The sequence below is a fragment of the Colletotrichum acutatum genome (genome assembly GCF_030867785.1).
Source record: "Colletotrichum acutatum strain CBS 112980 chromosome Unknown BDZ83scaffold_141, whole genome shotgun sequence".
Classification (NCBI taxonomy): domain Eukaryota; kingdom Fungi; phylum Ascomycota; class Sordariomycetes; order Glomerellales; family Glomerellaceae; genus Colletotrichum; species Colletotrichum acutatum.
In genome coordinates this window covers 19,141-34,007 of record NW_026849135.1, presented here as the reverse complement: position 1 = coordinate 34,007, position 14,867 = coordinate 19,141, and the positions used below count along the sequence as shown (strand labels likewise).

The 14,867-nt window shown below is 52.5% G+C and overlaps 3 protein-coding genes across 3 annotated transcripts; 2 read left to right on the top strand and 1 right to left on the bottom strand.

Moving 5' to 3' along the window:
- Positions 1 to 1,088: 1,088 nt before the first annotated feature.
- On the bottom strand, positions 1,089 to 7,493 carry BDZ83DRAFT_756858 (uncharacterized protein; the record flags this gene model as incomplete). Its single annotated transcript, XM_060514812.1, has 8 exons — positions 1,089 to 3,378; positions 3,475 to 6,061; positions 6,134 to 6,244; positions 6,301 to 6,580; positions 6,642 to 6,959; positions 7,018 to 7,071; positions 7,132 to 7,363; positions 7,417 to 7,493. 8 exons carry the CDS (start codon positions 7,491 to 7,493, stop codon positions 1,089 to 1,091), a joined length of 5,949 nt encoding a protein of 1,982 aa, XP_060359604.1.
- A 1,212-nt stretch (positions 7,494 to 8,705) lies between these two features.
- Positions 8,706 to 10,438, top strand: BDZ83DRAFT_764111 (XPG domain-containing protein; the record flags this gene model as incomplete). The annotated part of the gene is made up of 3 exons (XM_060515230.1): positions 8,706 to 8,804; positions 8,888 to 9,475; positions 9,538 to 10,438. 3 exons carry the CDS (start codon positions 8,706 to 8,708, stop codon positions 10,054 to 10,056), a joined length of 1,206 nt encoding a protein of 401 aa, XP_060359603.1. The 3' UTR covers positions 10,057 to 10,438.
- Positions 10,439 to 12,107: 1,669 nt separating this feature from the next.
- Positions 12,108 to 13,935, top strand: BDZ83DRAFT_756856 (acyl-CoA dehydrogenase domain-containing protein; the record flags this gene model as incomplete). Its single annotated transcript, XM_060514811.1, has 4 exons — positions 12,108 to 12,222; positions 12,314 to 12,591; positions 12,650 to 13,388; positions 13,442 to 13,935. The coding sequence occupies 4 exons, from the start codon at positions 12,108 to 12,110 to the stop codon at positions 13,933 to 13,935; spliced, it is 1,626 nt and encodes a 541-aa protein (XP_060359602.1).
- Between the last annotated feature and the right edge of the window lie 932 nt (positions 13,936 to 14,867).

Here is a 14,867-nt window from a genome sequence, read left to right as displayed (position 1 = left end):
ACCAAACAAAATGACACATATTGATGGGTGGCTGGAACGACGTGTGTAGGTGACTGGAATATGGTTGAGAAGGCCTGGTTGATTGATGGCGGGACTGGGCTTAAAACAGAATTTGTGTACTTTCTGCTGGCTGTTGGGAGAAGATGTGTAGAGAGTTTGCAAATGAAGCGTCAGATGCGGCCAGTCACATATAAACTGCCCGGGCGGTCCTCCTTCATGGAGCCTTCCGCTGAATCGCAGCCATATGTGTCACCCAGGTGAATAAGGAAAGCCGCTCAAGGTCGGCGTCTTCTTTGTCGTGATTATGTCTTCTTTCATCTCAAATCAGCCCAGCGGTGGGCTAGGGCCCGACTCCCATTCACTATTCCCGTCAAGAGAAAAGCCACCACCTGCGCCGGTATAAATAGCATCGCTTTGTTCAACCATCAACTACTTCGGAGCTTTATCATCAAACAAACCTTCAAAGACCCAGACAACAATTAATTGTCTAGAGCTTCTCGAGCCCCTGAGCCGATCGTTGAACCAGCCCTCCATGAACACAACGACCCTTTCACACAAGACTTACAAGAGATATCTTCAAACTAATACTTAACCAGAGAGAAAGCATACACTTTAAGTGACAAGATCATCTACAACTAACAACCATGTGTCGCCAATTCCAGCACAATCTCCTCTGCACCAACTGCTACCTCGCGTACAGAACCGTCTTCGGCGAGTTTCAGCAATGCCGGTGGTATCACCGTCAGCGCTGTGAAATAACTACGGTGCCTGCCGGTCCCATCAGAAGTGGCCTTTGCCATCAGTGTAGGCCTCTGGTACGCCGGAGACATAACCCTCAATGTCAAGATATCTGCTGTTCTGGGCGCGAACGGAGACGTGGGCTGAGGTAGACGGCTGATCTAAAGAGCGCGATGATTTAGATTCGTGGGTCATTTTAGGCGTCATGGAAACAGAGGGCTGCAATCATTCGTTTTGCCACGTAAATAGAATAAAACATTAACTCTGGATGTCGTGTTTTTATCAGTCATTATAACATTTCAATCTCGTGAGTCGTCGCAAACGGGCCGTCAAACATTCCACACATGCTTTCATCTTCTCCTTCCTCCCAAGATTTCCTCGGCGCTATAGGAATGCTCATCAATCACAACGCCCGAATCATCATCATCATGAACCTCTCGTTGCGGGTACAACCACCCTACGTCACTAAGAATCTGCTCCAGCCTCGTTGCCTGCTCGTCTTTGTACGCCACTCTTCTGCCCGACTCGAGAAAGTAATTCAACTCGTCCCGCAACCTGAAGGGCGGCGTCTCGATACCCCAAACCCATTCTTCAAAGTCTCGCCTCGGTTCTATGAACATCGGCTCCCAAGGCTGTATCCGCTTGTAGACCGCAGGGGCTAGCGGCAAGTAAGGACTCCAAGCCCGACGTCGGAACTCCAGGTACCCGAAAGCATGGAGTACAGCGAGCGAAAGAGTTGTGTCCTCTGACTCTGGCTCAACCTGGAAATACGTTGTGAGGCACTCCTCCGCTACGCGAGGACTTTCTGTGACAATGAAATCGTTCTTCAAAAGGTCCATGATCTCGTTGACGGGTTCGGAGTTGAGGTCGATGATGCTGCGGTCTTTGATGACAGGTACATCAACCAACTCGTGCTGCAGCCTCGCTTCGTCGACACATTTCATGCCAACTCTGAGACCGCAAAGCCGGCAAAACGAAACTTGTTCCTGCTCGTCTTCGTCGCAAAGATCGCAGTTGGCCATGCAGAACACCGTCTCGAGACACTGCCCGTCCTCTCTTGTGACCCATACATCGACTATTAAAGCCTGGAACAATCGAATAGCCTCTTCGTCATAATTCCGTCTCTCTAGGAGAATGATGGCGATGTCTCGCATGAGATGCTTGTGTTGGGCAAACGTTCGATTTTCGGAGGCTGTGAGTTCCGCAATATAGCGCTTTAAGTAAATGTCAATCATTGCCGTTGCCTCGCTGCTCAAGCCCTTATGTGGCATATCGATGGCCATATCCAAAGGCGTCTGCATATCGCTGTTCTTGACAGAAAGCATCCGTTGGAAATGGTCGACGCCAGTCTCGGCCCTCAACTTCTCGCACGCGGAATACACTAGCGTGGCCATTTCAGATGCTTGCTGATGGTGATATGATCCGTCAATGTGCAGCACATTATCGCCGTAATAGTCAACATCCTCGATAAAGGACGCCAATTGAGGATGTTCGAGTAGCACCTCGATCACCTTGACACACTCGTACAGGGAAGCAACGCGCAGCGCGGACCTCCATGTAGTGGAAGTGTCTCCGGGCCACTTCTGCCCCTTTGCCGGATCCGCGCCCTTGTCGAGCAAGAACCGGACAGTCGGGATGTCTCCAGCCCTGCAGGCCTCTCCAAGCACCGTGAAGCCGGTTGAGCCGACGACATCGTCAATGCCGAGGCCGTGCTGAAGCAGCAGATCAATGATCTTGTAGGCCGCACCGTTGTCCTCGGAAACTGTGCTACAGACACATGATGCTCCCATTGAGCACCGTGCTGTGATGTCGGCGCCTTTTCCCAGGAGAAACTGGACCAGTTGGAGGTTCCCATCTTCGCAGGCTACCATAAGAGGAGTTTTGCCGTCGTAGGAGCGGAGTTCGAGTGCCTCTGGCGACATTTTGTAGAGCAATTGCGCGATTTCTAGCCTTCCTGATTCGCAAGCTAACCAAAGCGGCGTTTCTTGCCAATGGCATGACGCCTGGCCAGGTTGGGCACCAGCGTCGAGGAGACATCGCAGAATATCAATGTGTCCATCTCTGGCAGCGATGTGAAGAGGTGTCTCGTAGACTAGTCCTTCTTCGCACTGGTAGGTGACCAGGGCTGGCTCGTGTTCGATCAAGACTTTGACAGTCTCAATTTTGTTTTCTTCCACGGCCCGATGGAGGGGAGTGGTGAAGCACCCGGGGATGTAGGATAAGAAACGTTTCGTGTCAGCGCCATGGGCAAGAAGCAACCGCGTGACCTCCGGCTCCATATCGCTCGCCTCGATGAGGATATGCTGGAAGTCTGGGTTGTCCGGGACATAGTTGATGCTTGGTGGCAAAGGATTTTCGAGTAAAACTTTGATCATCCCCATAGCAATATCTTCGTCGTCGAGCATGGCGGCGTCAAGAGGACCCGGCAGTCCGTAGGCTTCTTCAAGAGTCGGGTCCGCTCCGTGTCGCAGTAAGATTTCTACCATGTTTTGATCCTTGTAATATACGGCCATCATTAACGGGGACTTGGCGTACTTTTTCGACTTCCGATTCAACGTATTGATGGGCGACTGATAGGCGAGGAGCAGCTCGACTATGTCGGTGTTGCCCGTGCTGATATCAACCTCGCTTTCTTCCACACTAGAACTTTCCCAATTAGCTTGCTGTTGGAGGAGTGCTATAGGTTCAACAAGAAAGCACTGTGCGAGCCTTCGAGAGTAATCAGAAGCAACATACCTTTCTTTGTTTTTCGTCGTCCTCGCCGTTTCAACCGCTATCAAAAGGGGCGTCTCATCTGGCGATGCAGGGTGACGACATGGACTTGCCCCAGCTCCCAACAGTAGCTCTACCGCCTTGAAGTTATCGTCAACGATGGCAAAGCTTAGCGGAGTCCGACGGATAAGCTTTTTTCGATCGCCTGAGATACCGTTGGAGAGAAGCTCTAGGTCGACATCAGGTCGTCTCAGAAGATGCGGTAGCCAATCGATGTACAGCGGGCCGGTCAACAGATGAATCGCAGCGTACCCCATACCATCTAGCTGGTTGATATCTTCGACCCTGTTCAACAGGAGCATAAAGATGTCGAAGTTTTCTTCGGTGATGGAAGCTGTGAGGGGTAATTGAAGGTTCGGCCACGGAAAATACAAGCTCAGATCGACTCCGTAGTCAATCAAGAGCCGAGCAACCTTATTGTGATATTGCATGATTGCATCGCGGAGAGGATGTATGATTAGCCCGTGTGTGCTTAACATGTCAGGCCTGGCCCCCGCTCGGAGGAGCAGCTCGACCATGGCAGCATTCCCTCTCATGCAAGACTCGAGTAAGGGCGTTTCGCCCCATTTATTCGAGATATTCGGATCAGCCCCGGCATCGAGGAGTGACGTGACCAAGCGTGCCGTTAGGTCTTCATCGCGCGTTTTCAGCCGGGTGCATAAGATCATCAAAGCAGTTCCACCGCTCACCGAGCCTCGCTCGTTGACGTTTTTGGTCCGCTTGAGGAAGTACTCGACCATTTTGGGTTGTCCTTTTGATGAGCCTGCTGCATGCATCAGAGGAGTATGGCCGTCGATGTCGTGGACCGCGAAACAAGAATCGGGCCTCCAATATTCAATGAGTCTGGCGATTCCGGGAGTCTGTTTACGCTCGTACAGGTAACACCATGTCTGCCTGAGAAGCTCTTTCTTCAATGACCACACCTCTTCCCTCCCTGCACATTGAATTTCGTGGCTTAGATGGCCAACATTAGCATCAATGAATGCAAAAACGGGAGAGACGAAGGTGTCATCCATCAGAACCCTCCGATAATATGTCATTGCAATATTCCAGGAGTGATGCGCTGACCAGGTTCTGTAGTTCGCAGAGTTGACGAAATCGCCCAGCAGAGGGAGCAGTCTGACCACTTTGTCGCCCGCACGACGGAGATGTTCTCTCCAGTTGTCTGCCGCATATGAGTAGAACGGGTGACTTTCTGGGATGTTGGGAGACATAATCGATTTGAAGCTTCCAAAGTCAGATCTGGAGAGGTACTTTATGCACAGGAATGCCATGTTTGCGTGCTGCTCTTTCTCGCTGAGGTAGGAACGTCTGACGTGGTGAATCAGAGAAGAATGACTGATCTTGAAATCCCCTTCATCCAAAGAATGAATGAGCCTGGGGCACCGTTGTCTCAAGAAGTTGGGGAGGTCGAGGAATCTCAAGTTGGGGTCTCCGTGAAGACAAGCGATTGCATCGCATATTTCGGCTCTGCCGGGGCTACCAAGATAGCCGAGTACGATTTGCAGAGCTGACAGAGCATATTTCCTATCCTCGTCGATTGTTTGGAACAATGGTAGGAGATCTCTGTCGTAGTATTTCCCAAGGCTAGAAGGGCACGGAAATACTCTCGCACTGAAGGAATACCCCTCACCATCTTCGACCGTACTCATGGCGTCTTCGATGGAGTACTTTGCGAACCAAAAGAACGACTCCGACTTATTCTTGATCCAAGATCGAATTCCCTCTGGCGGTCCATTGAGGTCCCGAAGCGTAGACAGGATGTCCAACTCCCTCTCCACGTAAGTACTAATATCTTTGCGAATTGCTGCGTCAGTCATCAGAATCCTAGCGGAATTAGGTATGCAGGAGTTCAGATTCAAGACCTCGCAAGCGCTATACGTGAACAAGAACTTGAACCTGACAGTTTCGCGTGGGAAGCCTTGTCCTGGAAGGGACAGACCAGATGGTGGGGATGAGCGAGCCACCGGGTGGTCGAGTAGACTTCCCACAAGGCAGAGGAACTCCCGGGCATAGGTAACATCACAGTCATCCAGACCATCCACGATGAGGAAAACGGCCGTTGTTTTCGGTGGACCCGTACTATACTGCATCTGGCTCATGATGTCGCGTAGGATGTCAAACAGCGCCGGTAACTCGAAGTGGCTTTTTAGCTCCTGCCATCGATAGTAAGGCGCTATAGACTCGGACCAGACTGGCCTCAGTTGAAGAAGCGATCGGACAAAGTACTGGGCGATTGGTGGCTTCTTGTCCCTAACAGTGCTGGCGTTGCAAAAGAATGAGAGCACTATATTGTTATCTGGGGGAGATCGAGGCCGATCCCAGGATAGGTGGTTGGCGATGGATTTGGCCAAGTGAGTTTTACCGCATCCCGTGGCGCCCTGGACGAAAAGACCCGCGGTCTTGTTGGACTTGATCCAGTTTTTGAAGAAGTCGTGGGACTGTATCCAGGTACAAGTATCTGGTGTCGGATGTATATCGTGTCCGAGATGATGCTCGTCCCATTGGCCAAGTTTGTTGACAAGGATATCTCGGTGCCTTTTTTTGTCGGCTAGATATAGGTTAAATCACAGATTCCTCGTCGAGAAAACATTTGATTGAGATGAGAAGAGGTCATGCCTACCGGCTTCTTTCTTCTTAGCCCACAAACTGAATGCTTCGTTGGCCTGATCTCGCGGTGGTGGGCCCATGGGGATCCCACTTCGTGGTGGCGGCGGCAGAGACACTGGGGGCCCTATGAGTAACCGTCAGTTTGTCTTTACTCAATTAATTTTCATGTGCCATTGTTACCTGGCGGGCCCGGCGGGCCTGGAGGCCCAGGAGGACCAGGAGGTGGTGAAGGGGGCGGGGGATTGGCTGTTGTGGGTGCCAATGGGGGTGGCGGCGCGCAGAACACTCGTTTGTTGCTTGAAGACGATAGCTTTGTCATCATATCGCCAACCTGATCTGCCAATAGGCTGTATATCTTATCTGAAGGGGATGGGAACTGCGTTAACTGGAAGTGATGGCAAGCTACCGGCAAGTTCTGGCCCTGCGTTGGATCCATATCGGCCCGTCGTTTAGGCACAAGCTAGTCCACTGATAAGTTCCTAGTCCGCAAGAGCCATGGAAAAAGAAGAACGCTCTCTCACCAAAGTCTTGTAGCTTGTACCATCCTCGGACGTGATTTCAATTCGACGCAGGGCAATGAAGTTGAGAATTGTCAAGTCTAATGGCGCCTGCGTGAGAAAGGTCTTGTTGACTTCTCGAACTGCTTCTGCAAACTGTCTGACATCGTCAAGAGACGGTCTTGTGGAGTGCTTGAGCAGAGTCGCTGCGACTGTTGTTTTTACAGCTTCCAGGACTCCCTCGGAGTCTGTTGCATGGTGAACCGTGTCGAGAAAGACGACACCGACAGTGGACCCTTTGATGGGGAAGTATTCTGCATACGTCGAGCAAAGCTCAATTGCCTGGAGGTAATTGAAGTTGAGTTTCAAAGTCTGGTAACAAGTGCAGCTCACAACATACCTTTTTGACGATGATCCCTCCAAGCCCATGGGCAATGAAAACAGTAGAGCCGCCCTGGTAACGCTCGCATTAGTGTCATGCATCCATTGAGAGTTGCTGAAAGATTTGACCAACAGTGTATTTGCTGTAATTAGATATCATTGATATCAAGAGCTCGTCGGCATGGAGCGCGATGCTCGCGGGCGTCATGTTTGCCGCCGGGTCTGAGTTGTATCCATAAGTCCAGACGCGAACTGAATCCTTGAAACTCCCGAGAAAGTCGGGGTCTGAGATCCAGGTTTTGCCAGATTCATCATGATGCCAGCTTGACTTGGGGGACCCGCCCAGGTCATGAACACATATCAGACTGCCGTGTGTAAGCTCAAACAAGACTCTTCAGAGGGTTCTACGAATTCTCACTTCACGAGAGGTCTCCATCCTGGCGGCACATGGTTCATGTGAATTGGGTAAACAACGTCGAGGCTAGGGATGATCATGGCGAAGGCACGGTGGATGACAAGCCACGGGTGGCACAATCGCGATATTTCCTCGCCTCCTCAGTATCCGCGGCAGCTGATGACAGGTGAGGTTGAAGCGCTGATTCCGTTGAGAACTGTCGATTGCTACATAGAAGCATGGCAGAAAGTATCACACCGCCCATATCAGGCTCCAACACTTAATGTGAGGCCATGATGATGACCACAGTCCATGGTCTCTAGGCGGCAACCTCTCGTGAGGAGTTGTCGCTGTTAGGGCTGAGCAATTGGATGTGACGCTAGCGGGCTGCAGGTCTGGCGGGGGTTAATTCGCTTCTGGCCCCCAACTTGGATCAGGCTTCCTAATGGCTGACATGCATTGCCAGCGCAGCCTCTGCTGACGTTTTCATCGTGTGCGGCTGAGGCCTGTTTGTCCGACTCTAGGGTTGTTGTGAGAGGCTCTTGTCAGCCGGTTTAAGTGGTTGAGAGGTCAAAATGTTCCATTCGGTGTCACTGGCGGGTCTGTTGCAACACGTCGCATTGTTGGCTTTACCGGGCTGCCATTGATATGTCTGCATTCATTCTTGTTCTGAGCTCCAGACTGAATGCAGCCTGGGGATGAATGAGTAGCTTTTTCTGAAAGAAGAGCAGTCAGCGAATCAGTAACGGTGCAACGACACCTTTTTCAAGATCCGATCTATCAGAAGCAATCAACCCCCGAGACAGGCCGGTCAAGCATTGCCTTCGATGAGCCTGACTTGAGCTGGCTTACAGGAAGTGTAGTATCAGAAAATATACTCCAATCCCAAGGGAAAAGCTCGTGAAAACCGACCTCTGCAAAGCAGGATGGACCTTTGAGACGAGTTTGATAGACTGTGACCGCCGACTCGGAGACCGGGACCTACCTCCCCAGTTGCCAGTGGACACCAGCTGCCAGCACTGCCAGTCAATTAAACGCGTGGTGGGGCTGCGCGATGGAAGGCGCGTCATGACCTCAGCGAAGAAGGTGCAGGCGCGTCGACGTCGTGCTCGACCCTTCCTTTCCTGCCAGCCCCCAGTCGTCATCCCCCACCAATTCACGACTGCTGCCTTTACTGCATTCTTTCTTCAACCTTCACGCAAAGAACAATCTACCATCTCTGTCCTACTACTCGAAACACTCCTCAATCCCGCGACCGATCAAACAAGTCTTCTCGTCCAATAATCGCAAACGCCCATTGGCAGTTCGGCGAAATGGGTATCAAGCATCTCTTCCAGATCATCAAGGAGGAAGCTCCCGATGCGATCAAGGAGGGAGAGATCAAGGCGCACTTTGGTCGCAAAGTTGCCATTGTAAGTACAGTCCAATCGCCAAGTCATTTGGAAGCCCCCTAACTGAGAGCAGGATGCGTAGGCTCGCCATCGAAACCCTGTAGCTCGCCCTTGCTAACAGAACCCCCAGGTCCATGAGCATTTACTCCTTTCTCATCGCCGTCCGATCCGATGGCCAACAGCTCATGAACGAGAGCGGAGAGACGACATCACATCTTATGGGTCTGTTCTATCGTACACTCCGAATGGTTGACAACGGAATCAAACCACTATACGTCTTCGACGGCGCCCCGCCTAAGCTTAAGTCTGGCGAGCTCGCCAAGCGATTCCAGAGAAAGCAGGAGGCTACCGAGGGTCTTGAGGAGGCCAAGGAGACTGGTACCGCTGAGGAGGTTGAGAAGTTCTCCCGAAGAACAGTGCGGGTGACTCGCGAGCACAATGAGGACTGCCGAAAGCTTCTGAAGCTTATGGGTATCCCCTTCATCATCGCTCCCACTGAGGCTGAGGCTCAGTGTGCTGTCCTTGCTCGTGCAGGCAAGGTCTACGCCGCCGCCAGTGAGGATATGGACACTCTCACTTTTGATACTCCTATATTGCTCCGTCACTTGACGTTCAGCGAGCAGCGTAAAGAGCCTATTCAGGAGGTTCACATTGAGAAGGTGCTGGAAGGTCTTGGCATGGAGCGGAAGCAGGTATGTCGCTCCCGGATGATAATTGACGAGGGTGAACGCGTCGTAACTCATGATACGAACAGTTTGTCGACCTGTGTATCCTCCTCGGCTGCGATTACCTTGACCCCATCCCGAAGGTCGGTCCTTCGACGGCTCTCAAGCTGATCCGTGAGCACGGTGACCTGGAGACACTAGTTGAGGCCTTCAAGAATGACCCGAAGCAAAAGTACGTCATTCCGGACGACTGGCCGTACCAAGATGCCCGAGAGCTGTTTCTCAACCCCGACGTGCGAAAGGCGGACGACCCACTTTGCGACTTCAAGTGGGAGAAGCCCGATATGGAGGGACTGGTGCAGTATCTCGTCACGGAAAAGGGCTTCTCTGAGGACCGCGTGCGTTCAGCAGGCGCCCGCTTGGAGAAGAACTTGAAGAGTAACCAGCAAGTCCGTCTCGATGGTTTTTTCAAGGTGATTCCCAAGACAGAGGAAGAGAAGGCTGCGCATAAGCGGAAGCTGGATGCCAAAAACGATGAGAAGAAGAAGAAGCAGAAGTTGGAGAAGAAGGAGAAGGCTGCTGCCAAGTCTAAGCCTCGTGGAGCCTAGATGGACGTATTGGTCGTCGGTTGGACAGGGGTGGCTGGATTGCGGCATGTGGTCTTTCCTTTGAGAATATTTATCCAAGGTATTAAAGAAAGGGCGGGACGGAAAGGTGCCTTTCATGGATTACTCTAGTGTGGGATTCGGCGTTTGGGGGTCAAAAACGAGACCATTTGCTCTTGGGAGGCAATGTGGATCTAATATTTTGGGAGGATTGCTATGAGTTGAGGACCAATCTCCATAGCGCGTTACCTTTCAAATACAGATTATCTGACAACAACCTGGGAATTCATCTACATGCAAAAAGGCAGTACATGTACCCGTACAGACAGCCAGCCAGCCAGCCTCCCCCATGACATTGGTGGGACTGCGCAGACTAACCCACGTGCTAATAAGGTAGACGACTACTTCGTAGCATGCCGAAGACAAGCCATGGGTCGGTAATTCTGTCCCACGGGGTAATCTACTAATCTAGAGTAAATACCAACGCCGTCCAGGTTCTCCGCGTTCTGCTCGTTGGTGTGGGAGGTCGGTTGTCGGGAGATCATGTGCCTGACTCGAGACGTATTGGACGTAGGTATTGAATGCTCACCTCTCCGTCTCTGAGGGCTGTTGTGCCATGGATAGCAAAGCGGCAGCAGAAAGGGCCCACCTCACATGACCATCGACGGGATTCCCATTGGCCAGTCACCTTTGAAAAAGATGCCGAGGTTGATCCACACCTCGCGAACCGGAAACGGGCCACCCCTCGATGACATCAGCCGAAGAAGAAGGAGGTGCGACGCCCGAAACAGAACTTGGGAATCACATGTTGCGCACCAAACACACGGCTGCAGTTGAGCACCAGTCGCATTCTTGTAAACTGTTTGATCCAGGCTAGCGGAGGCTTTCACACGCCAGGCCAAACAAAAGAAGAAAAAAAGAAGAGAAAAAAAAGAAGAAAAAAAGACAATGGACGGCGCGCAAACTGAGACTGGGGAGAGGGCTGCACGAGACCACATGACACGGATTAGCGCACCTGGATGTCGCCGATGGGGACTAGCGTGACGGCTCCCCAAGCTCACTCTGGAGTCTGTTTCCCGTTCGCCAGCCTCCGAGCCAATCCAGTGGCACTTGATTGTGGTTGATTCCAGCCATGGCCAGTCGCGTCCGCCGCAATTTCAGTGACTGATGCTACCCGCGACCTTAGTATCCGTACTTGCTCCATACTGCAGATTTCCCCACACATTGGGCCCGTCCCCGAATTTCCGCATGCTTTTGTTTCTGGCTTGATTTGTAGGTACCCGTATCTCTGTCTTCGGCCTCAAGAGGTGTGGGGGAACTTGGGGAATCTTCAGGCCAACAAACACAAATGTATGATGGCATTGAATGGCCTCGCAAGCCTGGAGGATCGCTGCACACAATACTCAAACGTGCCGGTAATCGATTGCATGCTATTCAGGTAGACTCGTTGCAATGCCTCGGTGCAGATGTACTTCTATGCGTGTCCCGTGGTCCTGCACTGAGGCTGCGGCTGTGTCCGCACACGCATCCCCTGGGTCAAACGTGCAAGGTGACGAGAGTAGGGATTCGAGAGGTACCTTTCCTGGCCATCTGCACCCCAGCTTCACCCCGAGGCGGGAAGGGGTACTTTCCCCAGCCAACCTGGATGTACTCCGTACTCCGTACCTAAACCCTCCTGGGTAAGCAGGTCCAATGGAAGGTAACCCTCTCCCAGAAACCAAAGGGCAGGTGCCTCTCCCATTTTACCTTGGGCTTACCTTGTCGCGTCCGCAAGCATGTGATTGTCTGGCCTGCGCCGGAGCTGCTGGCCCATTTGCCGACCTTGGCCGTCGCGACTCGTTTTTCGACACCATTTCCCCAGACACATCCTCTTCCGGCAAGACTTCTTTAAACAATCTTATCCCCCCTCTCCGTCCTTCTTCGTCTTCCTCTCCCCTGGTCCATCTCTCCTGTTAGCTCACAGTCGAACGACGAATACCCATCCGACGAGAGTCTGCCGTAGATAGCACCCACATACTCCACAGCATCGTACGACAGAGTAATCACCAGTCACAATGTCAAAGACCTTCACCACTGGCGACGTTGCGTCGCACAACAAGCCTGACGACTTGTTCATCATCGTCGACGGCGACGTCTACGACCTCACAAAGTTCCAGGATGACCACCCAGGTATGTTCAGTTCTGCCATCCACTCTGCCAACGCCTCAGCTCCTGCTTCCCAAACCCACCCGACGCACGTCTCTCTAACTGATCTCCCCAGGTGGCAAGAAGATCCTCCAGCGCGTCGCCGGAAAGGACGCCTCCAAGCAGTTCTGGAAGTACCACAATGAGGGTATCCTGAAGAAGTACAAGGCCAAGCTGCACGTCGGCTCCCTCGACTCCAAGCCCAAGCCCGTCGAGGCCGCACCCGCTGCCGCCGCTCCCGTGCCCAAGAAGGCCGCCCCCAAGAAGGTCGTTGCCAGCAGCACCGAAGAGTCCGAGCCAATGGATCCCTTTGGCGACTTGGTTCCCTACGCCGACCCCAACTGGTACCAGGCTGTAAGCTCAATTGCAATTCATCTCTGACGCTTATCGTTCTCTGACACGTTGCCTACAGTACCACACTCCCTACTACAACGAGACACACGCTGCCCTCCGTACCGAGATCCGCGAATGGGTCGAGACAAATGTCGAGCCCTTCGTTGGTGAGTGGGATGAGAAGAAGGAGGTTGACCCCGCCATCTACAAGCAGATGGGTGAGCGCGGCTACCTTGCCGGTCTGCTCGGTGTCCACTACCCTACACAGTACACCAACAACACCGTTGCGTCGGTGGCTCCCGAGAACTGGGATCTCTTCCATGAGATGCTTCTAACCGACGAGCTGTCTCGCGCAGCATCAGGTGGCTTTGTCTGGAACGTCATTGGTGGTTTCGGTATTGGCTGCCCGCCCCTGGTCAAGTTTGGCCAGAAGGCTCTCGTTGACCGTATCCTACCCGGCATTCTCAACGGTGACAAGCGCATTTGCTTGGCCATTACTGAGCCCGATGCCGGCTCTGACGTTGCCAACCTGACCTGCGAGGCTAAGCTCAGCGAGGATGGAAAGCACTTCATCGTCAACGGCGAGAAGAAGTGGATTACTAACGGTATCTGGTGCGACTACTTCACCACCGCCGTCCGCACAGGTGGCGAGGGCATGAACGGTGTCAGCTTGCTGCTCATCGAGAGAGGACCTGGTGTCACGACAAGACGTATGGACTGTCAGGGTGTCTGGTCCAGCGGTACTACCTACATCACCTTTGAGGATGTCAAGGTACCTGTTGAAAACTTGCTCGGCAAGAAGAACCAGGGCTTCAGAGGTGTGTGACCATTCCCAGGAATTTGCCCAGTATTCCTCACTAACATGTTTCAGTCATCATGACCAACTTCAACCACGAGCGTATTGGCATCATTATCCAGTGCCTGCGCTTCTCTCGTGTGTGCTACGAGGAGTCCGTCAAGTACGCCAACAAGCGTCGTACCTTTGGCAAGAAGCTCTACGAGCACCCCGTCATTCGCCTCAAGCTTGCGCATATGGCCCGCCAGATTGAGGCCTCGTACGCATGGCTCGAGAACCTCATCTTCCAGTGCCAGAAGATGGGTGAGACCGAGGCCATGCTCAAGCTTGGTGGTGCCATTGCCGGCCTAAAGGCCCAGAGCACCGTCACCTTTGAATTCTGCGCTCGTGAGGCGTCGCAGATCTTTGGTGGTCTGTCGTACTCTCGCGGCGGCCAGGGCGGCAAGGTCGAGAGACTGTACCGCGACGTCCGCGCGTACGCCATCCCTGGTGGCAGTGAGGAGATTATGCTCGACTTGAGCATCCGGCAGAGCATGCGTGTGCACAAGGCACTTGGCATGAAGTTGTAAGCGGCACGCCGGAGAGAGCAGTGGATGATTAAGAAAGACTATTGCGTCATGTATGAATAGATTAGGTTGGATATCTTTTCATTTGTCGGGGCGTTTTGCATGGAGGCAGAGCTCAGTCCAGGAATCTAGATGAATACATGGCTCACATTTATTACTTCACATGTTTATGGTTATCGTCTTGACAGTCTCCCCGCTGACCTAAAGATCAATCGGTTCCGCTTATTTGCTAATTATGGGATACGACGCAGGACATCGTTCAAGCTAGACGTAAATACACATTTCGGCCTGTCCTCAAACCTACACCTCGGCAGTTGCCAGGTCCTCTACGATACGGCAGTGACAGCGCAGCGATAATCAAAGGCTCATTGGGTCCATCGTACCACACTCTCCATGACGGCAGCATACAACCTTCATAATCCGAGATGCTCGTCCTCAATCGGTCACAATCCAGCAATATGAGCTGATGTCTCAGGAACTTCGTTTACGGTTTACCAATCGACACGACCGATCACGGCGCAAGCCACTACCCTCCCAGCCGGGTCCAACTGGTTTTCCCCCTTGACTCCGGCGTCCCGCCATAAGCCTCAACGACACGCTCTGTGGCTTCTCCCAACATCGCGCAACCACTTCATCTCCCGTTCCCACCCACACGTGGGGATATGGGGGGTGTCGTAGATCACGAGAGTGGATGCGGCGTCAAAGGACCGAAAGCGCGTTTATCTCAGTACGGCCAAGCTCCGGAAGAACTTTCACGATTTTCATCGACAACCTGCCGTTTGCAGCCATGGAGCAGACATTTTCTCCTCGTATTCACTCAACAGACGAAAGATCTTCCGTGGATTGAGTTCGGAGCCAATTAGGTATTGAGGGCAATAAGTCTGATTGATGTGAATTTTCTAACTAGATTTTCCTACTAGATCTTTAAGCTTGTA